The sequence below is a fragment of the Poecile atricapillus genome, chromosome 9, assembly GCF_030490865.1.
Source record: "Poecile atricapillus isolate bPoeAtr1 chromosome 9, bPoeAtr1.hap1, whole genome shotgun sequence".
Lineage (NCBI taxonomy): Eukaryota > Metazoa > Chordata > Aves > Passeriformes > Paridae > Poecile > Poecile atricapillus.
In genome coordinates this window covers 13262362-13277836 of record NC_081257.1, presented here as the reverse complement: position 1 = coordinate 13277836, position 15475 = coordinate 13262362, and the positions used below count along the sequence as shown (strand labels likewise).

General features: G+C 50.8%; 1 protein-coding gene across 1 annotated transcript in view; it reads left to right on the top strand.

Moving 5' to 3' along the window:
• The first annotated feature begins 8454 nt into the window (after positions 1-8454).
• PODXL2 (podocalyxin like 2) overlaps positions 8455-15475 on the top strand; it is a 32182-nt gene continuing 25161 nt past the window's right edge. Inside the window, exon 1 of the mRNA XM_058845416.1 lies at positions 8455-8605. Within this exon, the coding sequence (XP_058701399.1) occupies positions 8557-8605 (49 nt within the window). The 5' untranslated portion in view covers positions 8455-8556. The remainder of the gene's footprint in view (positions 8606-15475) is intronic.

The following is a 15475-nucleotide window of genomic DNA, read 5'->3' as shown; positions in this document are numbered from 1 at the left end:
GTCAAGCAAGCTGGTGTGTTTGTGTCAGTGAATGTTGGGTGCAGGAGGAGGAGGCTTTGTGTCCTACTGGAGAAATAGAAAATGCTTCCTAAACCCTTGCAACCTTGTAAAGCCTCTGCTATGCCTGTAGTGACCTGCAGTTAAATGGTGGCCAAATGTCACTGCAAGCCATGAGAGATACACGGGAACAGGATGGGACTCCCAGTTTTCCCAACTCCTTGCCCTGCTGCTGGACAGGGCTGTTGATAGGCACCATTCAGGTTTGTCTTACAGCTTTCTCCTGCCTCCTGTACTCTGGTCCCACCTCACTTGGCAAATGAAGTGAGCAGTGGCAACAGAGAGGTGCCATTTTTGGAGTCACTTGTTTGTCATTTTGCTCACTCTGCCTCCCAAATTTTCAACACAAAGGCAGTTGTGCCCTCCCACCATTGTGTTGCCAGCATCCAGCAGCGCAATGAATTCTTGCAGCTGCGCCCTTGCTAATGCTGGCATCAGCTGCTCACTGGAGTGTTAATGCCAGTCTGAAGGCATGTTCCTCCTCTCGGCCACTGAGCTTTTCAGGTTCCCTGGAGCAAGCTCTGGCTGTTGACAGCATCAGGTGTCTGGTCTGGACAGGGGTGCAGGCGGGTGAAAACATGCTGCTCTGAGCAGGGACTGCCCTGCCAGGAGCCTTGCTCCCGCTGAATGTAGCGAGGATTTTGCTGCAGGGCTCTGGAGCTCGGCAAGCCAAGCCACACTCATGGAATGAGGAGTTGCTCCCCTGACAACCTTGAGTTCAGCCAAGCTTGTGCACTTGGCTTCTTGCTGCTGTGATTGAAACTGCACAGTGCCCTTGGCAGCCAGGGGCAAAGGCAAGAGTCTGGGGGAGGTGAGGTCTGTTCACAGCAGGCTATGCCTGAGCTCACATGGAAGATAATAAAGGTGATCCTTGTAAAGGAGACAGGGCTTTATAGAGACAAGTGGTGTCCCTTCTTGTGGTCATCTTCCCCTTGGGACTGTGGTTGCTGGCAAAGGCTGGCTTCAAAGAGCATCTGGATTTGAAAAGGGCATGATGGGCCAGATCCTGATCCAGTTTAATCTGAACATGCTGCGTGCAAGCTTCTGAGAGAGCAGCAGGGCTCTCTGCATCTCATAATAAGCTGCTTGACTTTAGCTCAGCATGGAGCAAACACACAACACACAAACACTGCACCTGCTTGGGGTGTATGAGCAAGTGCCCACAGATACCAGCTATTCAAACAGCATGTGTGAGCTGGGAAAAAGGGAGAGAGGAGATTGCCAAAAAGGGCTTTTCATTCGTACTAGCAGAGTTTAGCTTATGCCTTTATTGTGATCATAAACCAACACATGACAACTGCAAGTCACGGGCCTATCCAGTGTGCCAGCAGTTGTTTCTGAGTTTGCCTGTCAAATGGCAGATGCCCCTTGAATAGGTGAACTTCTACATTGATTAATGTGTGTTTTTCCCCAAATTAATGCCAAAGCCTCTTGGAAAAACTAGCATATACAGCATTTCTGGACCAGCAGTGTTTCACTTTCTCCCATGCCAGACCTTGGCTGGAACCTTCTCTGTCCATCTCTGCTGCATTTACTAAAGAGCTGTCTGGAGACTGGTTGATAAGAACTTTCCCAGTGTGATGGTGCTCAGGATGCAGCAGTTGTATTGGATAGTGGCCTCTTCCCACCCTGGTGCATTCCAGCCAGCTGCAGTTCAGCCAGCAGGGTTGTTTCAGGTGCTTACAGCTCTGCCCTTGTTGACCCCAAGTCACCTGAATTCCAGCATGTGAACGCAGCATGGGAATATGTTTACAGTAGATGTGTATCCACAGATACAGGTGAATCTCTGCAAACAGCTACATCTCCTACTGTGCTGCAATGAGGATGCACTCTGAACTTCCTAGTATTTTTCCATCTCCTAAAACACTTTTCTACTTAACAAGGCAGAGCCAAAATTGGATCAGGCTTCTGCTGTATTTTGCATCTATTATGCAGTTCTTGCTGCCATCACTGATTTAATGTCTCCATTATCATGGAGCGCTGGTCTGCCAAGGATTCCAGCCATCCAGCATGCCCCTCAGCCTCTACTGAACATTTGTGAGCAGCCTTAAGGGACTGCTGAGCTCTGCATTTTTACAGCAAAAGCACCTTGGAAAGGGCTTGTGCTCCTTTCTGTTCATTCTGCAAGTCACTTCTCTCTAAAGGAGAGGTAAGGCTGTTGGGGGAACCCAGAGGAAATGCCAAGTTTCTTCGCTGGGTGATCTAGTGCTCAGGGAGATCTGACAATAACTGTCCTGTCTAAAAGATACTGAAGAGCTTTAGTCCCATTAAATCCCATAGAAACACATATGTAGGAGTACCAATAGAGCCTATGAGTCAGTGACTGGCTCTTCTCAGAGTCAAGAGTTACCAACCCTCTTCAGGTACAGGCTGATCCCTCCACTCTGAAAATACATACCCACATTCCAGCTTAGTCAGCTATTAAAATAGCAAGAGTTTTTCTGAAGACGACATTAGCCTTTTCAGTTTAATTAGAAAAGCTATAAACTACCTCTGGGTTCCACACAGTGAAGATACCTTGCCCATTAAAAGATAAGAACTCCCCCTCACCTTCTTAAGTCACTGTTCAAGGAGAGAGGTTTATAATTGTCTGGGTTCTGAGGGTACTAATAAGCCTTAATTGCCAGGCTCTCCTGGGCCTCTATCCTCACCTATGGCCCTATGTGCTCTATTTAAGCTCAGCCTGGGGCCTATGTAAGCTTTCAGAGGGGAATACTGGTTTATGTCTCCCTGTGCCTGTTCAAAGTACCTCTTGCTTTGGGCTATGATCCATGGACTGCCTTCCTGATCTGGTCATCTACTGCTATGAACTGCCAAGTGATTCCTGCATGATGGCTGCCATCAGCAGAGCTTGACCCTGACCTAGGGACTGACTGGTTTGGTGTTGGCCTGGCTTCATCACCGTGAGCTTCTCTGAGGATATGGGCTTCTGGTTGAATCTGGGTGTTGTCTCTGAGCTGCTCATCTGTCTTGGGTACTGGGGTTCCTGTCCTGGTGGCTGCTGTGCTTAGCTCCCTGATGTGTGCTCCTCAAACCTGGGACAATGAGGGTTTGACAGCAACTTCTTCAGGCTCTGGTCATATCTCTCAAACAGGCAGAGCTAAGACTAAACCTCCTGTGCCTTGTCATCAACCCCTTGGCTTTACTGGGCTTTATCTTGCTTGTCCTTCTGCCCCAGTCAAAAGCTTTAGAAGAGCTGAGGCTTGCTGCCCTCATGACATCTCCCCTTCTGTAGATTTTTCATCTGTTCCAGAAAGTAATTTGCTTACTGTCTGAGTTGATAAGCTCAACACAGAGATAAAGGAGCTCTCTAAACTATACAGAGGACCAGATTAAATTATATGAATGGCCCCAAATATATGTACTCCTTCCTCCTTCCTGGCTGGGGGCTCAGAAGTCCCCGCTTGTGTAAATGGAGGGCTCTGACCATCCCTCTGCACGCCAGCTGTGACAGAGCAATGTGACCTGCTTGCCATTCCCCTGAGCGAGGAACCCTGGGCTCTGAGGAATCCTGTGTGAGATTTCAGCTAGAGAACTACCTGCCTCCTTGCCCCAGGTGACTCTGTTAAAGGTTTTTCTGGCCTTTTAATCAAATTCAATATAGCTCTCTTTGCTTTGCCCTCTAGGAATCTGCTGAGGTTTGCTGTCAGAGTGGCTATTAACGCAGCAATCAGCTCTGCTTTGGTGAGGTGAGAAACACGAACCTTTAGGGATGGGAGGCAGCAGGGGCATGTGGAAACGGGAAAGTAAAGCACAACCTGTGCTTGTTCTTCCCCTGCACTTCACAAGAGGGGAAGGAAAAGAAGCAGGGCTGGTAGAAGCACTGTGTCCCAGGTGGGCAGTGTGCTGTCCCTTAAGGGGAACAAGCTGATGCAAAGATGAAAAAGGCTCAAACATATAGAAAATCTTGCTGGGGCTCTGAACAGAGCAGAATATCTTCCCTTCTAATTGCAGCCTATCCTGGAAGGCATTAGTTGCTCCAGGTCACTCCTCTTGAAGTGTTTATTGCAGTTCTTCCCCAGCAGGATTTTGGATGAGAGCAGGAACTGTGTGTTTTGCCCAGAGAATGGCTGCATGCCTGGGCTGTGCAGGAAGAGAGTGGGTACCCGCCCCTGCTTGGTACCGTCAAAATGTTTCACGGTGTCCCAGAATTAAAAAGGCTAAGTCAGCAAATGAGCTTATATAAAGCTTGTCGGAGGCTCTGAAGTAAATTCACATATTCTGGGAAAAGAGAGAGGTTAAATCTTTCCTTGTGCCTAAGGAAGGAGGGGCTGGACAGGGCAGGGAATTTTCTGGAGGGATGAGATGCCAAAAGGCTGCATAGCTTGATAGACGATTGTGTTAAACTGCATGGTGTGCCACAAGCCTGCTGTGTCACCCAGCCTCTGTCCCAAAGAGCAGGCAATCAAGGTAGTGGGAGCAGCCCATTTTTTCCTTCTGATCTAAGAATGGGCACAGATCACCTTTTGTTGCCCTGACAAGTGTCTGTGGGCAAAGAAAGAAGGGTTAAACCCTTTTCCTGGTACTGGTGACATCTTGCATTTTCTAACACTGTGAGAACTTAACACTGACTGTTTATTTGTTTTGCTTATTGTTTACTTTCTTGCTCTGCTGAGCACAGGCAATAGATCACTTTCACCTTTGTAGGTGAACTCAGTTTTGCTGTATTTAGGAGAATAAAACATCTCACCAGCATATTTCAAGTTAATGAGTTGCTGCTTTTTTTTTCAAGTGGAGTTTCAAAATAAGTCAAATTTCTCTTGAGATTAGACTTCGTGGTTAGTTTCTTTTTAATTGACAAGTCTTAGGCACCAAATTCTTTCCCTTAGCTATCACCTCATTCCTCTACCTCAGTAGTATTTGTTTGTAGGCATCTTGGAACAAAATACGACCCTTACACCAAAATGGGAAAGCTGGTTGAATTTCCTGAAGGCAAAAGCTGTTAGAGTAACTCACAGGGGGAGACAGCAGAAGGATTTTCAGTTTTGCCAGCCTAAAATACACACTTGCTTTCTGATTCTGCCTAACAGACGTAACTGTGAAATTGAACAATTCTGGGGAAGAACAGAAAATCACAGATAATGGTAATACCAAGAAAAATTTCTGAACAGCTTTGAAACAGCTATGAAAAAAGCATTTAGTGCAAATGTAAAGCCTCTTTTACCAGTGCTCTGAACATCGTATGAGAATATACACCAGGTAGGGAGGCTGGAGGGAGATCAAATGAGAAATGACAAGCCTTTGACTATAAAGCTGTCAATGCCTCAGAAGAAAGCCAAGCCAGCTGCACCTATTCCACGGAGTGTGAAATGGAGATGCAGGGGCTGTGCTGGGTTGAAGTTGGTGCTGCCCATCTCTGCCGGCTGTTTTCTGCTCCACTGGCAGCGCTGACCTGGCTGATCGATGTTGCCACTAATTTTATTTAATTTTCTTGCCTAAGATGTATCTTCTCCTTTCATACTCCCCCTTTGTTGCTCAGTGTAAGATTGATGTATAATGTCAAAATAAATCCAGGGAGCACCATGAGCTTCTGAGATTTGGGAGCTGGATGTGGCAGGGTCAGGAGATCTGAAAGGCTTTTAGTTACCCACTTGTAGTAAGCCACCTGCATGCAAAGACAGCCAAATTACCAGCAACAAAGTGAAAAATGACAAGAGCATTCATTAAATGCCATGCTTGGGCTAGAATCTGAGTGCACTAAAGTGTTTTTATCTCATCTAATGGGTAAGCGACAGCTTGGTAGTTCCTACTGCATTTCCTGCTTGGTGGGGGCTGGGGGCTGCATTAATTCCGGGATAAAAAGGACTTTCAGAGCCCTGGATGGATGTGGTCTAAAAGAAACCAAAAGCAAGCATTTTGGTCCAAGCCTGTCAGCTTTGCCTTGCCACGCTGGGGAAGGGGTGCAGCCAGTCTCTTACCTGCCCTGGTCATGCTGAGGAAAGTTGCAGCACCGGAGCAGATGATGGAAAGAAAGAGCTGGCAAAAAGAGGCTGGAAATAGCCCAGAGGGGTGACCTGTGCCAGCACCACCCTGGTAGGAGCTGTAAAGGTCAGTATCAATAATACCAAGTACCCTCAGGCGGCTGCCTGATTCATTACAGAGTTCAGCAGGTTATGGCACATTGACACCTTTCTCTAGTTGCTGAAAAACAGCAAGTTCATGACAGAAAAAAAAATACCATCAATTTTTCCTTCAGGAGATTCGCTCTTCAAACAACAACAACAACAACAAAAATCAATTTATTACAGGGAAATAAAGGCTCTGGAGTGTTTTTAATGAACACTTACTTGAGGAATAAAAATGCTTGAATTTAAAATCCTGATCACCTTCAGACCTATGTCCTGCTGTCTCAGTGACATGCTGTGTGGGAGAGGCAAAGTACCAGGCACATGGTACAAACACAAAGCACAAAGACATTTGGTGAGGCTGTGACAGTACAGCTGTTTCCTCCGTCAGAACCTGCAATGTTGGATTTTAGCATCCCCTGCCCCCCTAGAATGTGTGATGAGAAAGTTGTTTGGAAACCGAAGAGAAAAGTTCCTAGCCACTGCTGAGGAAAACTTGAAAACATGAGCTGAGTGCCTAGTGAGAAGGGACCAATATGCTTTTGGCACCTTTGGTTTGGAGTCCTATCATATTTGCAGCCTTGAACCAAGAGTTGCACAGCTTTTCCCACATGCTGTAGGCCTGCAGGAGGGGAGTGGGATGGCTGTAGCCCATCCAGCTGGCAGGAGGGGTTGAAGTGCAGCAAGCTGGCACATGTTCCCTCACAACTGCTGTGGTATTATAGGATCTGTTGAGCCTTATTTCTTGGGCACCTGTCTGACAAAGCCCTTGCTGGAGTCATTTACTGTAATGTTGTGCCCTGAGGCCACTAAAGATGTGTTTAATTTGAAATTTAGTGTAATTGGAGCAGTTGGTCTTGTGGCTGTAATAATGATTTTTGGCGTGTTCCTTTGCTGTGCTATCCACCAGAACTGCTCCGAGAGCTTGTACCCAAGAACTGCTGCAATACAGATTTATTTTTTATTTTTATAGACACAGCAGTTTGCACAGAAGGGCATGAAAAAGGGGACATCAGCTGACTTGGTATCACTGCGACAGTCTTGGGCACGGTGGTGACACCCCATGGAATGGTTTTCCCAGCAGGTGTGGAAGCAGCTGTCCCTGCTAGGGCAGAGGCTCCAACATGGACCCAGCTTCAGAAAACAGATGCAAGACGCAAGCCTCAAGATGCATTGAGTGATAAAGGAACCAACAAGAAGAGATGCTCTGCTGGATCTCGTGCTAGGCAGCAGTGAGAGGCTTGTTGGGGCTGTGAAGGTCAAAGGCAGCCTTGGATGCAGTGACCATGAGATGGTGGAGCTCAGGATCCCAACACAAAACTGGGAAGAGCTGCATATCTTTATCTGTCTGATAAACCAGAGAGTCAAACTTCCATCCAGAGGGACCTTGACAGGCTGGAGAAGTGGGCTGACAGGAGCCTCCTGCAGTTCAACAAGGCTTTCAAAGGGCTGCACCTGGGGAGGAACAATCTCGTGCACCAGTATATGCTGGGGCCACCCATCTGGGAACCAGCTTGCTAGGTTGGAGGTCATGGCAACACCACATAAAATGGGAGCCAGTGATGTGCCTTTACCACAAAGATACTGATGGCATCCAGGGCCTCATTTCCTTCCAGTGGTGCCCAGTGACAGGGCCAGAGGCAATGGGCACAATCCGAAACACTAGAGGTTCCTTCTGAACACCAGGAAACACATCTTTACTGCAAGGTTGACTGAGAAGTGGCACAGGTTGCTCAGAGAGTGTGTGAGGTCTCCAACCTCGGGCATACTCAAAAGCCATCCGGTCACGATCCTAGGAAACTGGCTGTGGGTGACCCACCTGAGCAGGGGCTTGGACCTGATGGCCTCCAGAGGTGGGGAAACGAATGTTCCCAGCGGGAGAACTTTTTCCAGGTGATTAAATGAGGTGGGAGCTGAGGGGTGAGGGAGAAGCAGTGGCTCCGTCAGCCGTGGACAGCTAAAGGTCAGCAGGCGGATGCGGAGGGTCTCTGCTTTGGGGGCGGTCGCGGCTGCCGCGGAGCTGCCCTGCGGGGGCCGTGTCCCTGCCGCCGGCGGGGCTGATCACCCCTGCCCGGCGCAAGCAGCCGCGCCGCCGGCACTCGTTGTGGGCACCGGGGGCGGCGTGCGGGGCCGTGCGGCCGGGGGGCTCCGGCCACGGTGGGGCTCCGCAGCCAGAAATTAGGAGCAAACCAAGGGCTGCGCTCCGCCCCTGCCCCGCCGCTCCGTCGGCGCAGCCGGCGGGCAGAGCGGACCCCCCTGCCGGTTCCCCGCCCCCGGAGCGGCGGCGGCGGCGGGAGGAGGCGGCGCCGGGCGGCGGGATGCGGTGCGGGGCCGGGCGGCGGGCGGGCGCGGCGGCGAGGGGCAGAGCCCGGCGGGCGGCGGGGCGGCCCCGCTCCCCGTGAAGAGGCGGTGCGGCAGGGCAGCGGCCGCCGCCATGCAGCCCTCGCACCGGGCCCCGGCGTTGCTGCTGCTTCTGGCCGCCGGTGAGTGAGGCTTGGCGCGGCGGGAGTCGCTGCCATCCCTGCGGGCTGGGCGGCGGGTGGGTGTCGATCCCCTCCGCGGCCACCGGGACCCCCGGCGGGAGGCGGGTGTGCTCACCCCCGCCCCGGGGAAGAGTGGTGCACCGTGGGTCCGATGCTCCGGGGCACCGGGACCTCTGCGGCGGGCAGCTCTCCATCACCCCTCTGCTCCCCGCAGGCACCGCTGAGCCCGGGTACCGGGACTTGCGGCGGCTCCCAGCCTCCCACCCCGGAGCTCTCCCCGTGTTCCGGGCACTGCCCCCCAGCCGGGCATCAGAGCCCTCTGGGGCAGCCGGTGTCTGTCCCGGGGCCCCCGGGGGTTGTCAGGGCCCCTGTGTTCGGGCATGGCGGGCTGATGCACGTGTGTCCTGCCCCGGAGATGGAGCAGCCGGCACGGACCCGCGGGGACCCGCACGCCCTGGGGCACCGGCGGCGAGGGACGGGCTCGCGGCCCGGCCCGGCCGGGGCAGCCTCGGCTGCGGCAGCGCTGCCCCACACCGCCCGCTTGGCTATCGATGGCTTCGTCTGGCGTCGTGGTGTTTTTGCGAACTACCGCGAAACTGATACAAAGAACGGGCCACCAAAAATTGCTTTGCGATTCCCCAAGAGCCTTCTCTTGAAATTTGGAGGAGAGGTGGGGTGCCAGGGAAAGGCAATTAAGTGCAGGAATAATTATACTCGGAATAGTTATGAAGGCTCTGCTTCTATTTTTAAATAGTCTGGGGAAATTTCCCAACAAAGGGATCCCCCAAAGACCCATGAGGCTGAGATTGTCCTCTTTCTCCCTAATCCATCCCTTTGTACAGAAATCTGGTTGGTGTGGAACAGGAGTTCTGAACAGGGACATTTGAAGTGTGGGGGAGTCTTTGTCTTGAGTCATTCTGACAGGGAGGGAAGGGCTGACTTACCAACCAGTCACTGTCTTCCAGCGCGACCAAGCTGTGATACAGTGACATCCTGTCCCCTGGCACATCTCTCTTATTACCCCAATCTCCTGAAAATGTTCTTGGGGGAATGTGTCATCTGTAGAGCCACTCTGTCCATGGGCTGTGAGCCTCTCTTGTCTGGGGCTCCCTAAAGAGGAGAGATAAAGCCTTTTAGGTTTGCAAACAATAGTGAGCTTAAAGAGCAAAATGGATCTGAAAACCTGTTGGGGTTTTGTGCCAACACTCTGTGGCACAGAAACAATAAATCTTTCCAGAGCTGAGGAGGAAGCCAGTTCTGTGGCTTCCTTCAGGCAGGTTGTCCAACTAAGGGAAAACCTTTGGCACAGCTGGCAAAGGTTCCTCAGCCACATCTCAGCAGGAAACCCCTGTCCCTAAATTCAGCCAAACCTCTGCCTCCTCCAGAGAAGAGTGTAAGACATGAGGGAGGGAGCTGACATAATCCCACCCTGCCAATCTGCCAGTGAGGGTTGACCCTATCCCCATAGCTTGAAAGCTGTGTTTGCTCTGCACAGGAGGGAGATGAACCTCATGGTGGTTTTAAAATGTGGCAGCCAAAAGGACCACCACTGGTGGTGCTGTGCTGAGGGGAGGATATGCTTCCTATTCTGCTGAGGCTGCTAGAAACTTTCTAGTGCTGTTGTCCAGCTGGTGGTGATACAGAGGATTTGGTCCTTGGCTTTCCCTGTGATCCTCTCTGCTGTCCTAGCAGGGAGAGGTGTAGGGGTGGGAGGTGAGGAGTAGCTCCCAGGGACAGCTCAGTTCCTAATCTAGTGAAATTTGTAATCCTGGTGGGATGTGGCAGCACTGTGGGGCTGGACTTGGTTGGCCAGGTGTCCCCAGACAACTGGGCTCCTACCGAGATGGGAGGTCAGAAGCGGAGGTTCAGACTCCTAGGAATTTGTACATCAAGCTCTGTTCTGGTTAGTAGCTTTGCTCAGTGGTTCAGGATCAGTTCCAGTCTGAAATAATTCAGTGCACTCTGGCCTCACTTCTCTAGTCCCACAGGACAGGAACAGTTAATACCTGAGAGAGAGCTGCATTTTTTTGTGTGATGTTCCCCATGTGTTCCTGGTCTGAGAGCCTCCGTAGACCTGCAGGATTTGCTGAAATTGGACATGTGCCTCATCAGGGTCCCATCAGACTGCTGGGCAGCACAAGTCTGTTGGCAGAGTGTGGAAACCTCTCTCCAGGCTCCAGGGTATCCGAGCCCCTTTGGTTTTCCAAGTAGAAAAATGATGCAGGGGGAGAAGGAGGGAATTGGTCTCCTTCCTCTTTTTGTCTCCCCAGGTGGTTGTCTGCATGTGGGCTGTTTAAGGGCTTTTTTTTTTTTCTTTCTGCCTGCTTAGAAGATGTCTTGTTAGCATTGTGTGAACAAGCCAGAGATGAGGGAGTATAGATCAGGATGAATGAAAATTCCCTGTAGTCAGTTTTTCCTTGGCTGTCTCACTGCCATAAGGAAATGTTCATTTAATTACAGGCATCAGGGGTAGAAATAACCACATTAAGCCCTCAAGGGGAAGCTGCTGGCGACGAGCAGCAGATCAGAGTGCACAGAAGTTTTTTCACTCACTCTGCATGGGTAGAAGATGTGGCATTTTGTGGGTACCTGGGCAATCAGCAGCACTGACAGCCCCGCTGCAGGGCCGGGGCAGAGGGGCTGGAGGAGGGTGCATCACGGCTCACAGCTGGTGCTTGGGTGAGCTGGCTCCTCATTCTTGCTGGCTGTTTGTCGAAACCAGGGCACTATTGAAACATGCAACCCCAAAAGAATGGAGAGAGGCTGTTTGTCAGCCACACGAGCACAACCTGCACCAAGGGCAAGAAAACACACGTGTTGGTTTGTTCAGAGGGCCAGGGGTGCTGGCAAGGAAGGTACATCCTGCTGGGGCTCAGATCAGTCCCCGACTGTACCTGTGCCTGGTGAAGCCCTGTTGTGGTTACCAGGCTTTGTATGTACATTATTGGCTGGGGTCAATTTATTAGTGCTGGAAAACCAGCTTTGCAGCCCTCCCTATGTATGCCAACTGCAACCATGGCCCTTCTTGTCCTGCCTGGTGTTGTGAAGGTAGTCAGAACCAATATATGTGGCCTGGGGCCACCAAACCTTTGCATGAGCTTTTTTTTTTGCCTAGGATACATGAAGCTGGGGAGTGGAGCCTCTTGGGGGTGCAGTGTGTGGCAGGGTGGTTGTCATTGCTCTGCTGCAGGGGCTGGAGTGGAGAGTAACCATTTTGTGCTCAGTCTTGTACCAGGGGATTTAAAGACCTTTTGGGGTGTAAAAGGTTTCAGTTACATTTTGAGGGGTGACTACCTCTCAAGGGAAGTCCCTCAGGCACCTGAGGTATTGCCTGCTGTGCCTGGGCAGGGAGGCTTTGCAGAAGAAGCAGGCATGAGCCTTTATTTGTATGCTGGAAATCAGAATGGGCACTGTGGGGTACATAGTCCAGGCTGGGACAGTGAGAAGAGGAAGCACAGTCCATCTGACGAGACAGATGAAATGCTTTGGACCTGCAAGAGGGCAAAGAAGTCTGTGGGCTGTGGTTTTTCTCTTAGATTAGTGGCTTTCATCCCGTGGTCTGTTAACCCCTGGAGGTCTGTGGGCTGTTTGAAGAGGCCTATGAAAGATAACTGAGGAAAGAAAATTCACTTCTACTGTGTAGAACTGTCTACCCGATGCTGTTTTCCCAGGGGCTGCATCTCCTCTGGCCCCGAGCTGGGAGCTGCCATTGTCAATAGCAAGAATTGTGGAGGAGAGCAGACGCTGCGGCAGCAGAGGAGGGAGGTGTGAAGGCTACGAGACAATCTGGGGAGGGAGTGAAGGCAAACAGGCTGGGAGGCTGAAACCAAGTGAGATTGTGACTCCCATCATGAATGGCTGAGCAGAGTGGGGAGGACAGGCAGTCATGTTGGAGTGTCTGTGACCTGCTTGCATGGAGTCTCTTGTGTGCAAATGGGTGGAGGTGTTTAGAGCAGTCCAGATGTTACAGATCCTAAGGACAGGAGACCTGACACATCTTGGCGCTGGGATGAGGATGCCCAGCACCCCTGGACACCGGGCCCCAGTGCTGGCAAAGGGCACATCTGCAATTACCTGCAAAACCAGGTGCATCCCCTGGCAGTGCTGTACTGTTTCCCATGGATATACCTGGACCTGTGTGCTGTGGATGTTCTCTGCTGAAACGCCAAGGGAGCAGATGTTGGCAGTTCTTTGTGAGGTAGTGCCCACCCAGTACGTGCAGTCACGCACTCCCTGCAGCTGGGTGTTGGAGCTCTCATTATTCTTGCTGTAAGGAGCTGTAAAAGCTTAAAGATGCTGGCACAACATCCCTCTAAGGAGCTGTCCCATTGCAAGGGCTTCTTCTGTTATGCCTTGTCGCTCTTGTGTATGTGCTCCCTGCAGACCATGTGCTTTTCCTATTGCTTTCTAAGATATGCCGGAGTCACAGGAAGGTGGATGGTTCTAGAGGGACACTCAGTAAGGGACCTGCTTGCTGGCAATACCAGAGGAGGATGGCAGTCTGATCTTGTTTTCTGAAGTCCTAATTGGAAATGATCTCTGAGATTAGGGCCATGGCTGGATGTGTAAGTAGTCTAGTGAAGTGTGGGAGAGCAGCAGCAAGGCTCTGTGTGAGCTGGGGTGGGTGAGTTCTCTTAGGTGGTGTATCCCAGAACAGGTATGGTCTGTAACTCTGAATGAGCCCCAAAAGAATTTGGTTTGATACAGTCATCCCATATGCTTCCCTGTGCAAGCTGTTGAGGGTTTGGAGTGCAGAGGCTCCAGGTGACTGTGTGGGAATCAGCTTGGACATCCCTCAGTCAAACAACATTGCCATCTCTTCCTCCACTGGCCGTGGTTGGGACCCTTTTTTGTTATTTAAATTACCCTGCATTTTGTTATGTTCTGGAAGTGGTTTGTGCCGTTGACCGTTCTGCCCTGGGGCCTCTCTCCTCTCTGCCCTTGGGCCTTGCTCCCTGGCCTTTCCAGGCACAGTGGTCTGGGGGAGGGAATATCCCTGGCAGATGCTTCCCTCATCTGGTCATTGTGTTTCTGTCCTAACCGATTATCAGTAAATGACCCATTCCTGACCCAGCTCTCCTAGGAAATAACATTGTTGGGTAGCTCCTGCCTCTGGGGTGGGCTTGAAAGGAAGGTCAACGGTAGCAGGGCCAGATGGACATTCTTGTGGCTGCTTTGGCAATACCACCATGCTCTGACCTCCCTCCCTGGTACCCATTGTGCAAGTGTGCTTTGGTGGGGTCTGCAGGCTCTGCTAGTTGGTGGTGACCGACAGGTAAGTCCAAGTGTGCCCCAGGCAAATGTTCTTCTCTTCAGCAGGCTGATCCTGCCTCCATGGCACTGTGGAGTAGCCACAACACTCAGGAAGGAGAGGTAAAACCAACCTTCTATTGGGTAAACTGAAGAGCACTCCAGCTCCTCTACAGATCAAGCTGATGTGATGACATCTTAAGGGATGATTGTGTGTTTCCTTGGAGAGAAATTGAGGTTTGCTTGTTACTAATTAAAAAGCAAAAAATTTTTAAAGGCTGTTTGACTCAGTCACAGTCGGATTCCATTTCAGCTCCCCAAATCCCTCTTCTCATTTCAGCTGGACACAAAAATGACTTATTTCCTCTTTCATTTCTAGTCCTGTTCAGTAGGCCAGTTGGGAGCTTTTAAATAGCTGCCCTGTCCCGTGGAGAGGTGACTTGCTTTGTGGCAAAGGGATGAAGCTTTTTTTTTTTTTTTTCCCTTGGTCAACCAATGTAGAAAACACATTGGGGTTCTTTTAGAATTATTTAGAATTGTGAAACTGCTCTTATTCACAGCACTTTGTGAGAAAGATGGCAGATAGTCTTCAGATGGTTTTTTTTTCTGTTGTTGAGTGAAGCTCCCTCATCTCCTTGTCTGGGGCTGTAGTGTTGAATCCTCTGCTCAGCTGAGCAGAGCAAGCTTCGTCACTTTGACTTAGAGCTGTTTTCTGAGGGGTCAGTGGGGTCAGCACTAGCGAACTCATTTCATCTTTATCCTCCTGGCTGGCTTTTTTCCAGTGGCCTCAGAAAGGTAACACTGCAGCGTTATTCCCTGCTGTTGGAATTGCCCTATTCTGCTCCTTATAGAGGTGAAACACCTTTTGCTTTGCCTCCACATGTCACCTCTGTGGATGCTGGCAGCAGGACAGCGTGCAGCCAGCACAGGAGCTCCCATCCTGGTTTTGGTGCTCTCCGTCTTTGTTCCCTCTCCTCTCTCAATCTACCTCTCCCACTTTCTCTCCTTTCTTGCCCCTCCTCTGTCTGCTCTGGGAGGGTTTTTCCTCCCGTGCTTGAAGCCCTGCTGTTTCCCCGAAGGCTGGCTGCCCTTTTTAGCATGCAGAGCCTCATCTCCTCCAGGTTACGCAGAGGTGCCGCAAAAATAGAAATGAGAGACAAACGCCCCATTGAAGCAGCTGGTGAGCCCTGGCTCCGTTCCCTGCTCCCTCCCATCTACAGTTGCAGGTCTTTATTCATTTGTTTCTTTATTCCTATCACTTGATCTGTGTTTTAGAATACAAAATCGGGAGACTGATGGCTGGTAGAAGTTGTCTAATCCCTGTTACCGTCCTAGGAGGAAAATGGTCTGCAACTGAGGTCTTGGGCATTAGATTTCCTCTCTCAGCTGTGCTCCCCTGCCTCCCAGCTCAGTTCATGCTTTGATTCTTTCTTTGCCTTGTAGTTGACAGCTGCGTGGAGCTCCTTTATGAGAGACTTGTAAGAGAGAGGGAAGATGGCAAATCTTCAGGCTGCTTTTTGGCACCCCAAGCCTTTGGGATTTTGCTGCTGGTGCAGAAGGCATGAATGAAGTGGTGTCAGGATTTGTACCCTGGTGTGGTGGTTCTTTAAGCCCTGGGGC